Below are 21,468 nucleotides of genomic sequence, written 5' to 3'. Positions count from 1 at the left end.
CTTGTTGAGTCGTTTCATTATGTATGTGCGTGCTGCATTACATACGCTCAAGCCAGCTCTTATTAGATAGAGCTATTTCATTTGAATCTTATTATGCCGCCATATACATGTATTTGATTGGCCCGGACACTCTCTTATTATAAAGAAAGGGAGATGTCACGTGTACTGCGTTCACGTACACGTGTGTTCAATGTGTGCCCCACGCATGCGCATGTGACATCATGTGTGGATTGCGTTTTGGCTCCTTCTGGAGTTTCAGACTTTCGCTACTCAGTCTGCTATTACGCTTCACGCAACTGGCGCTTTTTGCCATTGCTCTGTTCTTACTACTCCCTGCTATTACTCTAAGTGCCATTCACGCGACTGTAGCATTGTTGGTTATAAGACTGGTCACGTAACAACAGCTACTTTTGCAGCAAACGATCGGTGAGGTTGCTGTTGTATCAGCTTGATATTCTCCCACCAATAGACATACAGCTAGCACAGTGATCCTCAAGAGTGCTGTAAGAGTGACTGACTACAGTAAAGGGAGTCTACGATACAGATTTCTCAACTTACGTTGTTCTTTACAGAGATCGTGTCTGGTTGGAGATCTAGTAGATACTTGATGACTTCCAGATGTCCATTGGCGACAGCACGATGAACAGGAAGGTCGCCATTCTGTGTACAGGTAAGAGACATGACCAGGCATTCCTATGTGTTATCCATCAGAAAAGTACATATCTTGGATATGATGTACAACTCACTGTCAGGTGAGGCAACCTGATATAGACTACTCGGAGTCAGTTGACAAAACTGTTTGCCAGCAAGTACTGGAAAACCCCAACGCATGTTTCAACATGCATGTGCAGGGTATCAGTTATCTGAGGATTGCCGTAGCTTTGCTATGTGCATGAAACGCAGTGTTACAACAATGACCTAGCCGGCTGTCTCTATTCTCTTCTGCCTTTGTGAGTCGTTTCATTATGTATGTGCGTGCTGCATTACATTCGCTCAAGCCAGCTCTTATTAGATAGAGCTATTTCATTTGACTCATAATTATTATGCCGCCATATACATGTATTTGATTGGCCCGGACACTCTCTTATTGTAAAGAAAGGGAGACGTCACGTGTACTGCGTTCACGTACACGTGTGTTCAATGTGTGCCCCACGCATGCGCATGTGACATCATGTGTGGATTGCGATTTGGCTCCTTCTGGTGTTTCAGACTTTCGCTACTCAGTCTGATCTTACGCTTCTGGCAACTGGTGCCTTTTGCCATTGCTCTGTTCTTACTACTCCCTGTTAATTACTCTAAGTGCCATTCACGCGACTGTAGCATTGTTGGTTATAAGACTGGTCAGGTAACAACAGCTACTTTTGCAGCAAACGATCGGTGAGGTTGCTGTTGTATCAGCTTGATATTCTCCCACCAATAGACATACAGCTAGCACAGTGATCCTCAAGAGTGCTGTAAGAGTGACTGACTACAGTAAAGGGAGTCTACGATACAGATTTCTCAACTTACGTGGCACTTTACCGAGATCATGTCTGGTTGGAGATCTAGTAGATACTTGAGGACTTCCAGATGTCTACTCCTGGCAGCACGATGAACAGGAAGTTCACCTCTCTGTGTACAGGTAAGACACATGACCAGGCATTCCTATGTGTTATCCATAAGAAAAGTACGTATCTTGGATATGATGTACAACTCAGTGTCAGGTGAGACAACCTGATGTAGACTACTCGGACTCTGTTGACAAAACTGTTTGCCAGCAAGTACTGGAAAACCCCGACGCATGTTTCAACACCAGGCAGGGGATTGGTCCATAGAAAAGAGGTTTTCCCGGATCTAATGGCCTCCCAGGATGCAGGGCTGGTCCTTAGTCGGTCGGTAAAAGGCTACAAGCCTGCATCTCTTGGTAGCATTTGTCCATGTCTCTGCTTTTACGACAGTTGTGACTATATAGTTGTTTACTAGTCAGTACATGTGTGGGGGGGGGGGGAGCCTAGTCAGTAACAGTTACTCACTTTACAGTTAACAGTTACAGTCAGAAACAGTTACTGACAAAGTTACGAACTTTGTATGCCAGCTTATGGAGCCGACCAGAATATAATATGAGAAATTCAGGCGCTAAGAGCTCCGGGACCACTATTTAGAATTGTTTTTTTTTAAGGCAGCCATAGTTGCTTGTCGATATTGCTTTGTTAGCCAGTAGGCATTTACTCATTTCCAGACCAGTGTGCAGTTTTGATGCCGAGTAAGATTGTAACTGGGTCCACGCGGGTTCCTGATGATCGTGTACGTACATGCCTCTGTATGAGCATTTTTAAAGTCGTCATAAGCAGAATATGCAAGGCGGACATTACACGTATCAAAATGAAATAGAACATTATTTTGGAGTTCTAGATTTCCTCCATCCACCGTCCAGAGCGTACAGTATGCAACTTTCCTGCAGCAGTATGGCACACATCCCTACACCAGCAGTCCGCTGCATCCACAGGGCAACGACCTTGCCGAGCATACGGTCAGAGTCGGTCAAGTCTGTACTAGTGAAAGGGTCTGACCCTTATCACCCTCTGCTAAGCTATCGCTCAACACCCTTCGAATGCGGATTCAGCCCAGCACAGCTTCTCAAGGGGCACCGTCTACTGTCCCAGACTACACTCAGCTCCTCTCAGCGGGAAAAATTGCAATTGCGGAACATGCTTTTCGTCTTTTTTGCTTCAACACGACACTGGACAACGGTCAAAACTCCACACCACAATGGCATAAATTGCCGCATGTGTGGCTGGCAGGTTCCCGGGTCCCTAGCTTCGCCATACCACGGACATGGACAGACAGTAGAGCCATGAGTTTGCCTATGATTGTAAGGACTACACCGTGAAATGCGACTCTCGAGTGAAAGCCATGACTACGTGGTCTACACTATACTAGCACAATGACTCGTTTATCGTCGAGATTACAACATGCAGGGAGTACTGCTACATACATGTACATGTACTAGCGTTGCGTGCTCACCAGTGCACTCACAAAACTGCATTGAAACCATCATTCCAAAGAGGGGCGTTTAGTACATTAGAGGGGTTTACGGGGCAACATGAACCTACCCAATGCGTACACGTCTGCACTCATTTGCCAAAAGTGCACACTCTTTGCTCATGGACTCATGACCATTTCAGTTCCACAGATTTCTTAACTCACTGTGTTCTTTACGGAGACCATGTCCGGCTGGACATCTAGTAGATACTTGACGACTTCCAGACAACCCGCATCAGCAGCGCTATGAACAGGAAGGTCACCAGCCTGTGTGCAGGTAAAGACAAGGTCAGACATTCATATGTGTAAAAACCACTGCAGCCCATTAGCGTCTGGCAGGACATTACAGTGGCTTCTAAACACACACACACACACACACACACACACACACACACACACACGCACACACACACGCACGCGCACACACACACACACACACACACACACACACACACACACACACACACATACACACTCAGTCAAACATCCTGCAATGGAAAAATGGCACCAAGAGAATGTACCTTGCTACTACCAAATAATGCCATTACCTTCTGGCACTGAGAATGGTCTAACACACTACATAAGGCATGGATAGTCTACGTACATAACTCCTTTAAACTGCAATGTACGGGTACACATGAGCAATATCATGTAGCATTTCGAGAAGTGTGAATTCTTGCATGTGCACCGCAGCCCAGACAGCAGCAAATCTAATCGTGCTGCTGAGGCTGCAGTCAAAGATTCGAAGAAGTTCATGAAAAAGTGCAACGAGAAGAAGTCCGACCCATACTTCGGGTTACTGAATGTCCGCAACACACCCACTGAAGGTTTCAGCACCAGTCCCGTGCAACGGCTTTTTGGTCGCCGAACCAGAACTGTGTTGCCAACCCTGAATGATCGACTCATCCCTGCATCAGATATGTCAGCCGACATTCAGAAGAAGGAGATCAGAAGACAGAAGGCAGCTGAGCATCTCGACCACCGAAGGAAAGACCTTCCGCCACGTACGTCTGGCACAAAGGTTTTCTTTCAACTGATCAACGGCAAGTCGAGAGAATGGGAGCCTGCAGTAATCACCGACAAGACGTCAAGCCGCGGTTATGAAGTCTACTGCAACGAAAGAGTTCTGCAGCCGAATCGACAGTTTAACCGACACCCACCGCCGACTGCAGCTGATGAACAAGACCAGGCATGATCCCCACCACCGAGCCCGACGCTACCTGGACCGTCATCGACTGTCCCCAAGACCACACCATCAAAGATCCCGGTGTTGGTGCAACGGTCGCCACAGTCCCAACATGCCCGCACTGACAGCCAGACAATGCGATCTGGAAGACTGTTCAGGGACCCGAAGCGACTCATCATGCACTCCTGATTGATCTGTAGTGGCTGTTTATAAGTCATTTCATAACAATAGCAAGAGTTCCCAGATTGCCTAGAGTGCTCAACACCACAAGGATGGAGCATTACCACAAAAGGCAGAAGAGAACAGAGACAGCCGGCTAGGTCATTGTTGTAACGCTGCGTTTCATGCAAATAGCAAAGCTAAGGCAATCCTAAGACAACTGATAACCTGAACTTCACCTGGGTCCAAATTTATACCCAGGCAGGTAGCTAAAAAACGGCGCGCAAAGTGAGTGAAGCGCGAAAAAGCACGAAAAAGCAGGTGGCATAGCGCGCAAAGGTGGCAAAAGTGCGACATTAGTGTGACATTTCAAGTGATACATTAGTTAGGGAGATATGGTGCGGATGGTGTCGGTTATTACTTGGGAGGTGATAAAAGGAGGGAGAGATGGAGGGGTGACAGTCAAGTAACACGTTAGTTATAGTGACGGCGGGCAGGCAGGCAGGCCCTGGCCTGGGCCTGGTGGCGGCAGGAAGGTGCCGGCGGCGGCATGCAGGTGACTAAGTGACGCCAGTGCCGTAGCGCGAGAGGTAGAACTTATTCTGGTGTCGACATTTTGATACTAATTCTGATTTTTGTTGAGGAGCGTGGCTGCATCAGCGCGGATGATTTTGACCTTCTCCGCTAAGCACAGGCCGCATGTTTTTGAGATGATGCTGTAGGTCTTGGCTCTGTCGACGATGGACCATCTGATGTCGTACTCTTCTCTTCACAAGGTATGGGCCAAGCAGGACAGAGTAGGCTTATTCGACGTCACCATAGGGAGCTATGATGGTGCGGAAGTGTGCCAACTGGTAGGGGCGTTCCTGCTGAAGCGTCTTGCAGATATGTTCGGCCCCGCCAGCATAGGCCTGTACCGCGACGATGGCCTCGCAGTTTTCAAAAACATGACGGACACGAGGCAGACTCCATCCGCAAAGCCATCACGAAGCTGTTCAGAGACTCCGGGTTGAGAATCACGATCAGCACAAACCAGAGAACGGTCAACTTCCTTGACGTTACCTTCAACCTCGCAAGTGGCCGCTACGAGCCGTACCGAAAACCGAACGACGCACCGAGATACATCAACACCGAGTCGAACCACCCTCCGACAATCATATAGAAATTGCCGGCAATGATCCACAAGCGAGTGTCGAGCATTTCGTGCGACCAAGAGGCCTTCAGCAATGCTGCACCGGCCTACAGGGAAGCACTATCAGCCAGCAGATTCCCGGCCGCACTAACATTCAACAACGGTGGCCACGCAAAGAAGAGCCGAGAAAGAAAGAGAAACATAATTTGGTACACCCCGCCATTCAACAAATCCGTGTCTATCAGTATCGGCCAGAGGTTCCTGACGCTGGTTCGAAAGCACTTCCCAGCATCGTCACCTCTTTGCAAAATTTTCAACAAAAATACGGTCAAGGTCAGCTACTCGTGTATGCCCAACATGGCCTGCCTAATCAAGGGGCACAACTAGAAAGTGACGGCCCCGGCCGACATGCGAAAACCAGCAGAGGAATGCAACTGCCGAGCTAAACCCTCTTGCCCTCTGGACGGCCCGTGTTTGCAGGAAAGGGCGGTCTATCAACCGAACGTCACGGCCTGGAGCTCAGGTGACGAGAGGCGGTTATTCGGGCTTTGCGAGATACCGTTCAAGACGCGCTATAGCAACCAGATCACGACTATGAGATACGAAAAGTACCGCAAAAGCACGCAGCTGCAGGACCAGGGTGAAGAGTACGACATAAGATGGTCCATCGTCGACAGAGCAAAGACCTACAGCAACATCTCAAAAACATGCAGCCTGTGCTTAGCAGAAAAGGTCAAAATCATCCGCGCTGACGCAGCCACGTTCCTCAACAAAAATCAGAATTAGTATCAAAATGTCGAAACCAGAATAAGTTCTACCTCTCGCGCTACTGCACTGGCGTCACTTAGCCACCTGCATGCCGCCGCCGGCACCTGCCTGCCTACCCGCCGTCACTATAACTAACGTGTTACTTGACTGTCACCCCTCCTTTTACGGGCCCGGTTTTAGCTACCTGCCTGGGTATTAATTTGGACCCAGATGATGTGCAGGGTATCGGTTTTCTGAGGATTGCCTTAGCTTTGCTATGTGCATGAAACGCAGTGTTACAACAATGACCTAGCCGGCTGTCTCTATTCTCTTCTGCCTTTGTGAGTGGTTTCATTATGTATGTGCGTGCTGCATTACATACGCTCAAGCCAGCTCTTACTAGATAGAGTTATTTCATTTGACTCATATTATGCCGTCATATACATGTATTTGATTGGCCCGGACACTCTCTTATTTTAAAGAAAGGGAGACGTCACGTGTACTGCGTGCACGTACACGTGTGTTCAATGTGTGCCCCACGCATGCGCATGTGACATCATGTGTGGATTGCGATTTGGCTCCTTCTGGAGTTTCAGACTTTCGCTACTCAGTCTGCTCTTACGCTTCTGGCAACTGGTGCCTTTTGCCATTGCTCTGTTCTTACTACTCCCTGCTATTACTCTAAGTGCCATTCACGCGACTGTAGCATTGTTGGTTATAAGACTGGTCAGGTAACAACAGCTACTTTTGCAGCAAACGATCGGTGAGGTTGCTGTTGTATCAGCTTGATATTCTCCCACCAATAGACATACAGCTAGCACAGTGATCCTCAAGAGTGCTGTAAGAGTGACTGACTACAGTAAAGGAAGTCTACAATACAGATTTCTCAACTTACGTTGTTCTTTACAGAGATCGTGTCTGGTTGGAGATCTAGTAGATACTTGATGACTTCCAGATGTCCATTGGCGACAGCACGATGAACAGGAAGGTCGCCGTTCTGTGTACAGGTAAGACACATGACCAGGCATTCCTATGTGTTATCCATCAGAAAAGTATGTATCTTGGATATGATGTACAACTCACTGTCAGGTGAGGCAACCTGATATAGACTACTCGGAGTCAGTTGACAAAACTGTTTGCCAGCAAGTACTGGAAACCCCCAACGCATGTTTCAACACCAGGCACGGGATTGGTCCATAGAAAAGAGGTTTTCCCGGATCTAATGGCCTCCCAGGAAGCAGGGCTGGTCCTTAGTCGGTTGGTAAAAGGCTGAAAGGCTGCATCTCTTGGTAGCATTTGTACATGTCTCCGCTTTTACGACAGTTGTGATGATATAGTTGTTTGCTAGTCAGTACATGCACGGGGGGGGGGGGGGGGGGGGCTAGTAAGAAACAGTTACTGACTTTACAGTTAACAGTCACAGTCAGTAGCAGTTACTGACAAAGTTACGAACTTTGTATGCCAGCATATGGAGCGGACCAGAATATGGAGAAATACAGGCGCTAAGAGCTCCGAGACCACTATTTAGAATTGTTCTTTTTAAGGCAGCCATAGTTGCTTGCCAATATTGCTTTGTTAGCCAGTAGGCATTTACTCATTTCCAGACCAGTGTGCAGTTTTGATGCCGAGTAAGATTGTAACTGGGTCCACGCGGGTTTCTGATGATCGTGTACGTACATGCCTCTGAATGAGCATTTTTAAAGTCGTCATAAGCAGAATATGCAAGGTGGACATTACACGTATTAAAATGAAATAGAACATTATTTTGGAGTTCTAGATTTCCTCAAACCCACTGTCCAGAGCGTACAGTATGCAACTTTCCTGCAGCAGTATGGCACACATCACTACACCAGCAGTCCGCTGCATCCACAGGGCAACGACCTCGCCGAGCGTACCATGTCCGGCTGGACATCTAGTAGATACTTGACGACTTCCAGACAACCAGCATCAGCAGCGCTATGAACAGGAAGGTCACCAGCCTGTGTGCAGGTAAAGACAAGGTCAGACATTCATATGTGTAAAAACCACTGCAGCACATTAGCGTCTGGCAATACATTACAGTGGCTTCTAAACACACACACACACACACGCAAATGCACACGTATGCGCGCGCACACACACACACACACACACACACACACACACACACACTCACACACACTCAGTTAAACATCCTGCAATGGAAAAATGGCGCGAAGAGAATGTACCTTGCTACAACAAAATAATGCCATTACCTTCTGGCACTGAGAATGGTCTATCACACTACAGAAGGCATGGATAGTCTACGTAAATACCTCCTTTAAACTGAAATGTACAGGTACACATGAGCAATATCAAGTAGCATTTCGCGTTTTGGCTCCTTCTGGAGTTTCAGACTTTCGCTACTCAGTCTGCTCTTACGCTTCTGGCAACTGGTGCCTTTTGCCATTGCTCTGTTCTTACTACTCCCTGCTATTACTCTAAGTGCCATTCACGCGACTGTAGCATTGTTGGTTATAAGACTGGTCACGTAACAACAGCTACTTTTGCAGCAAACGATCGGTGAGGTTGCTGTTGTATCAGCTTGATATTCTCCCACCAATAGACATACAGCTAGCACAGTGATCCTCAAGAGTGCTGTAAGAGTGACTGACTACAGTAAAGGGAGTCTACGATACAGATTTCTCAACTTACGTTGTTCTTTACAGAGATCGTGTCTGGTTGGAGATCTAGTAGATACTTGATGACTTCCAGATGTCCATTGGCGACAGCACGATGAACAGGAAGGTCGCCATTCTGTGTACAGGTAAGAGACATGACCAGGCATTCCTATGTGTTATCCATCAGAAAAGTACGTATCTTGGATATGATGTACAACTCACTGTCAGGTGAGGCAACCTGATATAGACTACTCGGAGTCAGTTGACAAAACTGTTTGCCAGCAAGTACTGGAAAACCCCAACGCATGTTTCAACATGCATGTGCAGGGTATCAGTTATCTGAGGATTGCCGTAGCTTTGCTATGTGCATGAAACGCAGTGTTACAACAATGACCTAGCCGGCTTTCTCTATTCTCTTCTGCCTTTGTGAGTCGTTTCATTATGTATGTGCGTGCTGCATTACATACGCTCAAGCCAGCTCTTATTAGATAGAGCTATTTCATTTGACTCATAATTATTATGCCGCCATATACATGTATTTGATTGGCCCGGACACTCTCTTATTGTAAAGAAAGGGAGACGTCACGTGTACTGCGTTCACGTACACGTGTGTTCAATGTGTGCCCCACGCATGCGCATGTGACATCATGTGTGGATTGCGATTTGGCTCCTTCTGGAGTTTCAGACTTTCGCTACTCAGTCTGATCTTACGCTTCTGGCAACTGGTGCCTTTTGCCATTGCTCTGTTCTTACTACTCCCTGTTAATACTCTAAGTGCCATTCACGCGACTGTAGCATTGTTGGTTATAAGACTGGTCACGTAACAACAGCTACTTTTGCAGCAAACGATCGGTGAGGTTGCTGTTGTATCAGCTTGATATTCTCCCACCAATAGACATACAGCTAGCACAGTGATCCTCAAGAGTGCTGTAAGAGTGACTGACTACAGTAAAGGGAGTCTACGATACAGATTTCTCAACTTACGTGGCACTTTACCGAGATCATGTCTGGTTGGAGATCTAGTAGATACTTGAGGACTTCCAGATGTCTACTCCTGGCAGCACGATGAACAGGAAGTTCACCTCTCTGTGTACAGGTAAGACACATGACCAGGCATTCCTATGTGTTATCCATAAGAAAAGTACGTATCTTGGATATGATGTACAACTCAGTGTCAGGTGAGACAACCTGATGTAGACTACTCGGACTCTGTTGACAAAACTGTTTGCCAGCAAGTACTGGAAAACCCCGACGCATGTTTCAACACCAGGCAGGGGATTGGTCCATAGAAAAGAGGTTTTCCCGGATCTAATGGCCTCCCAGGATGCAGGGCTGGTCCTTAGTCGGTTGGTAAAAGGCTACAAGCCTGCATCTCTTGGTAGCATTTGTCCATGTCTCTGCTTTTACGACAGTTGTGACTATATAGTTGTTTACTAGTCAGTACATGTGTGGGGGGGGGGGGGAGCCTAGTCAGTAACAGTTACTCACTTTACAGTTAACAGTTACAGTCAGAAACAGTTACTGACAAAGTTACGAACTTTGTATGCCAGCTTATGGAGCCGACCAGAATATAATATGAGAAATTCAGGCGCTAAGAGCTCCGGGACCACTATTTAGAATTGTTTTTTTTTAAGGCAGCCATAGTTGCTTGTCGATATTGCTTTGTTAGCCAGTAGGCATTTACTCATTTCCAGACCAGTGTGCAGTTTTGATGCCGAGTAAGATTGTAACTCGGTCCACGCGGGTTCCTGATGATCGTGTACGTACATGCCTCTGAATGAGCATTTTTAAAGTCGTCATAAGCAGAATATGCAAGGCGGACATTACACGTATCAAAATGAAATAGAACATTATTTTGGAGTTCTAGATTTCCTCCATCCACCGTCCAGAGCGTACAGTATGCAACTTTCCTGCAGCAGTATGGCACACATCACTACACCAGCAGTCCGCTGCATCCACAGGGCAACGACCTTGCCGAGCATACGGTCAGAGTCGGTCAAGTCTGTACTAGTGAAAGGGTCTGACCCTTATCACCCTCTGCTAAGCTATCGCTCAACACCCTTAGAATGCGGATTCAGCCCAGCACAGCTTCTCAAGGGGCACCGTCTACTGTCCCAGACTACACTCAGCGTGAAAAATTGCAATTGCGGAACATGCTTTTCGTCCTTTTTGCTTCAACAAGACACTGGACAACGGTCAAAACTCCACACCACGATGGCATAGATTGCCGCATGTGTGGTTAGCAGGTTACCGGGTCCCTAGCTTCGCCATACCACGGACATGGACAGACAGTAGAGCCGTGAGTATGCCTAAGGACTATACCGTGAAGTCGCGACTCTCGAGTGAAAGCCATGACTACGTGGTCTACACTATACTAGCACAATGACTCGTTGATCGTCGAGATTACAACCTGCAGTGAGTACTGCTACATACATGTACATGTACTAGCGTTGCGTGCTCACCAGTGCACTCACAAAACTGCATTGAAACCATCATTTCAAAGAGGGGCGTTTAGTACATTAGAGGGGTTTCCGGGGCAACATGAACCTACCCCATGCGTACACGTCTGCACTCATTTGCCAAAAGTGCACACTCTTTGCTCATGGACTCATGACCATTTCAGTTCCACAGATTTCTTAACTCACTGTGTTCTTTACGGAGACCATGTCCGGCTGGACATCTAGTAGATACTTGACGACTTCCAGACGACCAGTCTCAGCAGCGCTATGAACAGGAAGGTCACCAGCCTGTGTGCAGGTTAAGACAAGGTCAGACATTCATATGTGTAAAAACCACTGCAGCACATTAGCGTCTGGCAATACATTACAGTGGCTTCTAAACACACACACACACACATACGCACACACACACACACCCACACACACACACACACACACACACACACACACACACACTCACACACACACACACTCAGTCAAACATCCTGCAATGGAAAAATGGCACCAAGAGAATGTACCTTGCTACTACCAAATAATGCCATTACCTTCTGGCACTGAGAATGGTCTATCACACTACATAAGGCATGGATAGTCTACGTACATAACTCCTTTAAACTGCAATGTACGGGTACACATGAGCAATATCAAGTAGCATTTCGAGAAGTGCGTATTCTTGCATGTGCACCGCAGCCCAGACAGCAGCAAATCTAATCGTGCTGCTGATGCTGCAGTCAAAGATTCGAAGAAGTTCATGAAAAAGTGCGACGAGGAGAAGTCCGACCCATACTTCGGGTTACTTAATGTCCGCAACACACCCACTGAAGGTCTCAGCACCAGTCCCGTGCAACGGCTTTTTGGTCGCCGAACCAGAACTGTGTTGCCAACCCTGAATGATTGACTCATCCCTGCAGCAGATATGTCAGCCGACATTCAGAAGAAGGAGATCAGAAGACAGAAGGCAGCTGAGCATCTCGACCACCGAAGGAAAGACCTTCCGCCACGCACGTCTGGCACAAAGGTTTTTTTTCAACTGATCAACGGCAAGTCGAGAGAATGGGAGCCTGCAGTAATCACCGACAAGACAAGACGTCAAGCCGCGGTTATTAAGTCTACTGCAACGAAAGAGTTCTGCAGCCGAATCGACAGTTTAACCGACACCCACCGCCGACTGCAGCTGATGAACAAGACCAGGCATGATCCCCACCACCGAGCCCGAAGCTACCTGGACCGTCATCGACTATCCCCAAGACCACACCATCAAAGATCCCGGTGTTGGTGCAACGGTCCCCACAGTCCCAAGGTGCCCGCACTGACAGCCAGACAATGCGATCTCGAAGACTGGTCAGGGACCCTAAGCGACTGATCATGCACTACTGATTGATCTGTAGTGGCTGTTTATAAGTCATTTCATTACAATAGCGAGAGTTCCCAGATTGCCTGGAGTGCTCAACACCACAAAGATGGAGCATTACCACAAAAGGCAGAAGAGAACAGAGACGGCCGGCTAGGTCATTGTTGTAATGCTGCGCTTCATGCAAATAGCAAATCTATGGCAATCCTCAGACAACTGATAACCTGTACATCATCTGGGTTCAAATTTATACCCAGGCAGGGCGCACAAAGTGAGTGAAGCGCGAAAAAGCACGAAAAAGCAGGTGGTATAGCGCGCAAAGGTGGCAAAAGCGCGACATTAGTGTGACATTTCAAGTGATACATTAGTTAGAGAGATATGGTGTGGATGGTGTCGGTTATTACTTGGGAGGTGATAAAAGGAGGGAGGGATGGAGGGGTGACAGTCAAGTAACACGTTAGTTATAGTGACGGCGGGTAGGCAGGCAGGAAGGTGCCGGCGGCGGCATGCAAGTGACTAAGTGACGCCAGTGCCGTAGCGCGAGAGGTAGAACTTATTCTGGTGTCGACATTTTGATACTAATTCTGATAATTGTTGAGGAGCGTGGCTTTGTCAGCGCGGATGATTTTGACCTCCTCCGCTAAGCACAGGCAGCATGTTTTTGAGATGTTGCTGAAGGTCTTTGCTCTGTCGACAATGGACCATCTGATGTCGTACTCTTCTCTTCACAAGGTATGGGCCAAGAAGGACAGAGTAGGCTTATTCGACGTCACCATGGGGAGCTATGATGGTGCGGAAGTGTGTCAACTGGTAGGGGCGTTCCTGCTGAAGCGTCTTGCAGATATGTTCGGCCCCGCCATCATAGGCCTGTACCGCGACGATGGCCTCGCAGTTTTCAAGAACATGACGGGACACGAGGCAGACTCCATCCGCAAAGCCATCACGAAGCTGTTCAGAGACTCCGGGTTGAGAATCACGATCAGCACAAACCAGAGAACGGTCAACTTCCTTGACGTTACCTTCAACCTCGCAAGTGGCCGCTACGAGCCGTACCGAAAACCGAACGACGCACCGAGATACATCAACACCGATTCGAACCACCCTCCGAAAAATCATATAGAAATTGCCGGCAATGATCCACAAGCGAGTGTCGAGCATTTCGTGCGACCAAGAGGCCTTCAGCAATGCTGCACCGGCCTACAGGGAAGCACTATCAGCCAGCAGATTCCCGGCCGCACTAACATTCAACAACGGCGGCCAGGCAAAGAAGAGCCGAGAAAGAAAGAGAAACATAATTTGGTACAACCCGCCATTCAACAAATCCGTGTCTATCAGTATCGGCCAGAGGTTCCTGACGCTGGTTCGAAAGCACTTCCCGGCATCGTCACCTCTTTGTAAAATTTTCAACAAAAATACGGTCAAGGTCAGCTACTCGTGTATGCCCAACATGGCCTGCATAATCAAGGGGCACAACCAGAAAGTGACGGCCCCGGCCGACGTGCGAAAACCAGCAGAGGAATGCAACTGCCGAGCTAAACCCTCTTGCCCTCTGGACGGCCGGTGTTTGCAGGAAAGGGCGGTCCATTAACCGAACGTCACACCCCGGAGCTCAGGTGACGAGAGGCGGTTATTCAGGCTTTGCGAGATACCGTTCAAGACGCGCTATAGCAACCACCTCACGACTATGAGATACGAAAAGTACCGCAAAATCACGCAGCTGCAGGACCAGGGTGAAGAGTACGACATAAGATGGTCCATCGTCGACAGAGCAAAGACCTACAGCAACATCTCAAAAACATGCGGCCTGTGCTTAGCAGAGGTCAAAATCATCCGCGCTGACGCAGCCACGTTCCTCAACAAAAATCAGAATTAGTATCAAAATGTCGACTCCAGAATAAGTTCTACCTCTCGCGCTACTGCACTGGCGTCACTTAGTCACCTGCATGCCGCCGCCGGCACCTGCCTGCCGCCACCAGGCCCAGGCCAGGGCCTGCCTGCCTACCCGCCGTCACTATAACTAACGTGTTACTTGACTGTCACCCCTCCTTTTACGGGCCCGGTTTTAGCTACCTGCCTGGGTATAAATTTGGTCCCAGATGATGTGCAGGGTATCAGTTATCTGAGGATTGCCGTAGCTTTGCTATGTGCATGAAACGCAGTGTTACAACAATGACCTAGCCGGCTGTCTCTATTCTCTTCTGCCTTTGTGAGTCGTTTCATTATGTATGTGCGTGCTGCATTACATACGCTCAAGCCAGCTCTTATTAGATAGAGCTATTTCATTTGACTCATAATTATTATGCCGCCATATACATGTATTTGATTGGCCCGGACACTCTCTTATTGTAAAGAAAGGGAGACGTCACGTGTACTGCGTTCACGTACACGTGTGTTCAATGTGTGCCCCACGCATGCGCATGTGACATCATGTGTGGATTGCGATTTGGCTCCTTCTGGAGTTTCAGACTTTCGCTACTCAGTCTGATCTTACGCTTCTGGCAACTGGTGCCTTTTGCCATTGCTCTGTTCTTACTACTCCCTGTTCTATTACTCTAAGTGCCATTCACGCGACTGTAGCATTGTTGGTTATAAGACTGGTCAGGTAACAACAGCTACTTTTGCAGCAAACGATCGGTGAGGTTGCTGTTGTATCAGCTTGATATTCTCCCACCAATAGACATACAGCTAGCACAGTGATCCTCAAGAGTGCTGTAAGAGTGACTGACTACAGTAAAGGGAGTCTACGATACAGATTTCTCAACTTACGTGGCACTTTACCGAGATCATGTCTGGTTGGAGATCTAGTAGATACTTGAGGACTTCCAGATGTCTACTCCTGGCAGCACGATGAACAGGAAGTTCACCTCTCTGTGTACAGGTAAGACACATGACCAGGCATTCCTATGTGTTATCCATAAGAAAAGTACGTATCTTGGATATGATGTACAACTCAGTGTCAGGTGAGACAACCTGATGTAGACTACTCGGACTCTGTTGACAAAACTGTTTGCCAGCAAGTACTGGAAAACCCCGACGCATGTTTCAACACCAGGCAGGGGATTGGTCCATAGAAAAGAGGTTTTCCCGGATCTAATGGCCTCCCAGGATGCAGGGCTGGTCCTTAGTCGGTTGGTAAAAGGCTACAAGCCTGCATCTCTTGGTAGCATTTGTCCATGTCTCTGCTTTTACGACAGTTGTGACTATATAGTTGTTTACTAGTCAGTACATGTGTGGGGGGGGGGGGGGAGCCTAGTCAGTAACAGTTACTCACTTTACAGTTAACAGTTACAGTCAGAAACAGTTACTGACAAAGTTACGAACTTTGTATGCCAGCTTATGGAGCCGACCAGAATATAATATGAGAAATTCAGGCGCTAAGAGCTCCGGGACCACTATTTAGAATTGTTTTTTTTAAGGCAGCCATAGTTGCTTGTCGATATTGCTTTGTTAGCCAGTAGGCATTTACTCATTTCCAGACCAGTGTGCAGTTTTGATGCCGAGTAAGATTGTAACTGGGTCCACGCGGGTTCCTGATGATCGTGTACGTACATGCCTCTGAATGAGCATTTTTAAAGTCGTCATAAGCAGAATATGCAAGGCGGACATTACACGTATCAAAATGAAATAGAACATTATTTTGGAGTTCTAGATTTCCTCCATCCACCGTCCAGAGCGTACAGTATGCAACTTTCCTGCAGCAGTATGGCACACATCCCTACACCAGCAGTCCGCTGCATCCACAGGGCAACGACCTTGCCGAGCATACGGTCAGAGTCGGTCAAGTCTGTACTAGTGAAAGGGTCTGACCCTTATCACCCTCTGCTAAGCTATCGCTCAACACCCTTCGAATGCGGATTCAGCCCAGCACAGCTTCTCAAGGGGCACCGTCTACTGTCCCAGACTACACTCAGCTCCTCTCAGCGGGAAAAATTGCAATTGCGGAACATGCTTTTCGTCTTTTTTGCTTCAACACGACACTGGACAACGGTCAAAACTCCACACCACAATGGCATAAATTGCCGCATGTGTGGCTGGCAGGTTCCCGGGTCCCTAGCTTCGCCATAACACGGACATGGACAGACAGTAGAGCCATGAGTTTGCCTATGATTGTAAGGACTACACCGTGAAATGCGACTCTCGAGTGAAAGCCATGACTACGTGGTCTACACTATACTAGCACAATGACTCGTTTATCGTCGAGATTACAACATGCAGTGAGTACTGCTACATACATGTACATGTACTAGCGTTGCGTGCTCACCAGTGCACTCACAAAACTGCATTGAAACCATCATTCCAAAGAGGGGCGTTTAGTACATTAGAGGGGTTTACGGGGCAACATGAACCTACCCAATGCGTACACGTCTGCACTCATTTGCCAAAAGTGCACACTCTTTGCTCATGGACTCATGACCATTTCAGTTCCACAGATTTCTTAACTCACTGTGTTCCTTACGGAGACCATGTCCGGCTGGACATCTAGTAGATACTTGACGACTTCCAGACAACCAGTCTTAGCAGCGCTATGAACAGGAAGGTCACCAGCCTGTGTGCAGGTAAAGACAAGGTCAGACATTCATGTGTAAAAACCACTGCAGCACATTAGCGTCTGGCAATACATTACAGTGGCTTCTAAACACACACACACACACACACACACGCACACGCACACGCATGCGCGCACACACACACACACACACACACACACACACACACACACACATACACACTCAGTCAAACATCCTGCAATGGAAAAATGGCACCAAGAGAATGTACCTTGCTACTACCAAATAATGCCATTACCTTCTGGCACTGAGAATGGTCTATCACACTACATAAGGCATGGATAGTCTACGTACATAACTCCTTTAAACTGCAATGTACGGGTACACATGAGCAATATCAAGTAGCATTTCGAGAAGTGCGAATTCTTGCATGTGCACCACAGCCCAGACAGCAGCAAGTCTAATTGTGCTGCTGAGGCTGCAGTCAAAGATTTGAAGAAGTTCATGAAAAAGTGCAACAAGGGGAAGTCCGACCCATACTTCGGGTTACTGAATGTCCGCAACACACCCACTGAAGGTCTCAGCACCAGTCCCGTGCAACGGCTTTTTGGTCGCCGAACCAGAACTGTGTTGCCAACCCTGAATGATCGACTCATCCCTGCATCAGATATGTCAGCCGACATTCAGATGAAGGAGATCAGAAGACAGAAGGCAGCTGAGCATCTCGACCACCGAGGGAAAGACCTTGCCACGTACGTCTGGCACAAAGGTTTTCTTTCAACTGATCAACGGCAAGTCGAGAGAATGGGAGCCTGCAGTAATCACCGACAAGACGTCAAGCCGCGGTTATGAAGTCTACTGCAACGAAAGAGTTCTGCAGCCGAATCGACAGTTTAACCGACACCCACCGCCGACTGCAGCTGATGAACAAGACCAGGCATGATCCCCACCACCGAGCCCGACGCTACCTGGACCGTCATCGACTGTCCCCAAGACCACACCATCAAAGATCCCGGTGTTGGTGCAACGGTCGCCACAGTCCCAACATGCCCGCACTGACCGCCAGACAATGCGATCTGGAAGACTGTTCAGGGACCCGAAGCGACTCATCATGCACTCCTGATTGATCTGTAGTGGCTGTTTATAAGTCATTTCATTACAATAGCAAGAGTTCCCAGATTGCCTAGAGTGCTCAACACCACAAGGATGGAGCATTACCACAAAAAGCAGAAGAGAACAGAGACAGCCGGCTAGGTCATTGTTGTAACGCTGCGTTTCATGCAAATAGCAAAGCTAAGGCAATCCTCAGACAACTGATAACCTGAACATCACCTGGGTCCAAATTTATCCCCAGGCAGGTAGCTAAAAAAGGGCGCACAAGGTGAGTGAAGCGCGAAAAAGCATGAAAAAGCAGGTGGCATAGCGCGCAAAGGTGGCAAAAGCGCGACATTAGTGTGACATTTCAAGTGATACATTAGTTAGAGAGATATGGTGCGGATGGTGTCGGTTATTACTTGGGAGGTGATAAAAGGAGGGAGAGATGGAGGGGTGACAGTCAAGTAACACGTTAGTTATAGTGACGGCGGGCAGGCAGGCAGGCCCTGGCCTGGGCCTGGTGGCGGCAGGAAGGTGCCGGCGGCAGCATGCAGGTGACTAAGTGACGCCAGTGCCGTAGCGCGAGAGGGAGAACTTATTCTGGTGTCGACATTTTGCTACTAATTCTGATTTTTGTTGAGGAGCGTGGCTGCGTCAGCGCGGATGATTTTGACCTTCTCCGCTAAGCACAGGCCGCATGTTTTTGAGATGTTGCTGTAGGTCTTGGCTCTGTCGACGATGGACCATCTGATGTCATACTCTTCTCTTCACAAGGTATGGGCCAAGCAGGACAGAGTAGGCTTATTCGACGTCACCATAGGGAGCTATGATGGTGCGGAAGTGTGCCAACTGGTAGGGGCGTTCCTGCTGAAGCGTCTTGCAGATATGTTCGGCCCCGCCAGCATAGGCCTGGACCGCGACGATGGCCTCGCAGTTTTCAAAAACATGACGGGACACGAGGCAGACTCCATCCGCAAAGCCATCACGAAGCTGTTCTGAGACTCCGGGTTGAGAATCACGATCAACACAAACCAGAGAACGGTCAACTTCCTTGACGTTACCTTCAACCTCGCAAGTGGCCGCTACGAGCCGTACCGAAAACCGAACGACGCACCGAGATACATCAACACCGAGTCGAACCACCCTCCGACAATCATACAGAAATTGCCGGCAATGATCCACAAGCGAGTGTCGAGCATTTCGTGCGACCAAGAGGCCTTCAGCAATGCTGCACCGGCCTACAGGGAAGCACTATCAGCCAGCAGATTCCCGGCCGCACTAACATTCAACAACGGTGGCCAGGCAAAGAAGAGCCGAGAAAGAAAGAGAAACATAATTTGGTACAACCCGCCATTCAACAAATCCGTGTCTATCAGTATCGGCCAGAGGTTCCTGACGCTGGTTCGAAAGCACTTCCCGCATCGTCACCTCTTTGTAACATTTTCAACAAAAATACGGTCAAGGTCAGCTACTCGTGTATGCCCAACATGGCCTGCATAATCAAGGGGCACAACCAGAAAGTGACGGCCCCGGCCGACGTGCGAAAACCAGCAGAGAAATGCAACTGCCGAGCTAAACCCTCTTGCCCTCTGGACGGTCGGTGTTTGCAGGAAAGGGCGGTCTATCAACCGAACGTCACGGCCCGGAGCTCAGGTAACGAGAGGCGGTTATTCGGGCTTTGCGAGATACCGTTCAAGACGCGCTATAGCAACCACCTCACGACTATGAGATACGAAAAGTACCGCAAAAGCACGCAGCTGCAGGACCAGGGTGAAGAGTACGACATCAGATGGTCCATCGTCGACAGAGCAAAGACCTACAGCAACATCTCGAAAACATGCGGCCTGTGCTTAGCAGAGAAGGTCAAAATCATCCGCGCTGACGCAGCCACGTTCATTAACAAAAATCAGAATTAGTATCAAAATGTCGAAACCAGAATAAGTTCTACCTCTCGCGCTCCTGCACTGGCGTCACTTAGTCACCTGCTAGTGGACAACGGTCAAAACTCCACACCACGATGGCATAGATTGCCGCATGTGTGGCTAGCAGGTTACCGGGTCCCTAGCTTCCCCTTACCGCGGACATGGACAGACAGTAGAGCCGTGAGTATGCCTATGATTGTAAGGACTACACCGTGAAGTCGCGACTCTCGAGTGAAAGCCATGACTACGTGCTCTACACTAAACTAGAACTACGACTCGTTGATCGTCAAGGTTACAGCCTGCAGTGAGTACTTCTACATACATGTACATGTACTAGCGTTGCACGCTCACCGGTGCACTCACAAAACTGCATTGAAACCATCATAGCAAAGAGAGGCGTTTAGTACATTAGAGGGGTTTCCGGGGCAACATGAACCTACCCCATGTGTACGCGCCTGCACTCATTTGCGAAAGGTGCACACTCTTTGTTTATGGATTCATGACCATTTCAGTTCCAGAGATTTCTTAACTCACTTCGTTCTTTACGGAGATCGTGTCGGGCTGGACATCTAGTAGATACTTGACGACTTCCAGACAACCAGTCCCAGCAGCGCTATGAACAGGAAGGCCACCAGTCTGTGTGAAGGTAAAGACAAGGTCAGACATTCATATGTGCTATCCATCAGCAGTCTGTATGCTACATTGTTACATAATATGATGCACAATCTGCTGTGAGTCACGGGGTTCTCATGTAGGCTACTCTGATTGCTCAATTGGCCTTCAGCAATGCTGCACCGGCCTACAGGGAAGCACTATCAGCCAGCAGATTCCCGGCCGCACTAACATTCAACAACGGCGGCCAGGCAAAGAAGAGCCGAGAAAGAAAGAGAAACATAATTTGGTACAACCCGCCATTCAACAAATCCGTGTCTATCAGTATCGGCCAGAGGTTCCTGACGCTGGTTCGAAAGCACTTCCCGGCATCGTCACCTCTTTGTAAAATTTTCAACAAAAATACGGTCAAGGTCAGCTACTCGTGTATGCCCAACATGGCCTGCATAATCAAGGGGCACAACCAGAAAGTGACGGCCCCGGCCGACGTGCGAAAACCAGCAGAGGAATGCAACTGCCGAGCTAAACCCTCTTGCCCTCTGGACGGCCGGTGTTTGCAGGAAAGGGCGGTCCATTAACCGAACGTCACACCCCGGAGCTCAGGTGACGAGAGGCGGTTATTCAGGCTTTGCGAGATACC

At 48.4% G+C, this 21,468-nt stretch overlaps 1 protein-coding gene across 2 annotated transcripts; it reads right to left on the bottom strand.

Moving 5' to 3' along the window:
- Window positions 1–361: 361 nt before the first annotated feature.
- On the bottom strand, window positions 362–20,955 carry LOC135830472 (alpha-latrotoxin-Lt1a-like). Of its 2 annotated transcripts, XM_065342720.1 has the most exons (10): window positions 20,751–20,955; window positions 17,139–17,240; window positions 15,461–15,562; window positions 11,530–11,631; window positions 9,869–9,970; window positions 8,919–9,020; window positions 7,141–7,242; window positions 3,187–3,288; window positions 1,510–1,611; window positions 362–660 (listed from the first exon to the last, which is right to left on the bottom strand). In XM_065342720.1, exons 1-10 carry the CDS (start codon window positions 20,880–20,882, stop codon window positions 550–552), a joined length of 1,059 nt encoding a protein of 352 aa, XP_065198792.1. In that variant the 5' UTR covers window positions 20,883–20,955; the 3' UTR covers window positions 362–549. The 2 variants fall into 2 exon arrangements, with proteins under 2 accessions (XP_065198792.1, XP_065198793.1); XM_065342721.1 differs by lacking the exon at window positions 1,510–1,611.
- Window positions 20,956–21,468: the final 513 nt, after the last annotated feature.

Source organism: Sycon ciliatum, unplaced genomic scaffold, assembly GCF_964019385.1.
Source record: "Sycon ciliatum unplaced genomic scaffold, ocSycCili1.1 SCAFFOLD_750, whole genome shotgun sequence".
In the NCBI taxonomy this organism is placed as follows: domain Eukaryota; kingdom Metazoa; phylum Porifera; class Calcarea; order Leucosolenida; family Sycettidae; genus Sycon; species Sycon ciliatum.
Note: the sequence above shows the minus strand (reverse complement) of the source record. Positions and strands in the feature narration are given on the sequence as shown.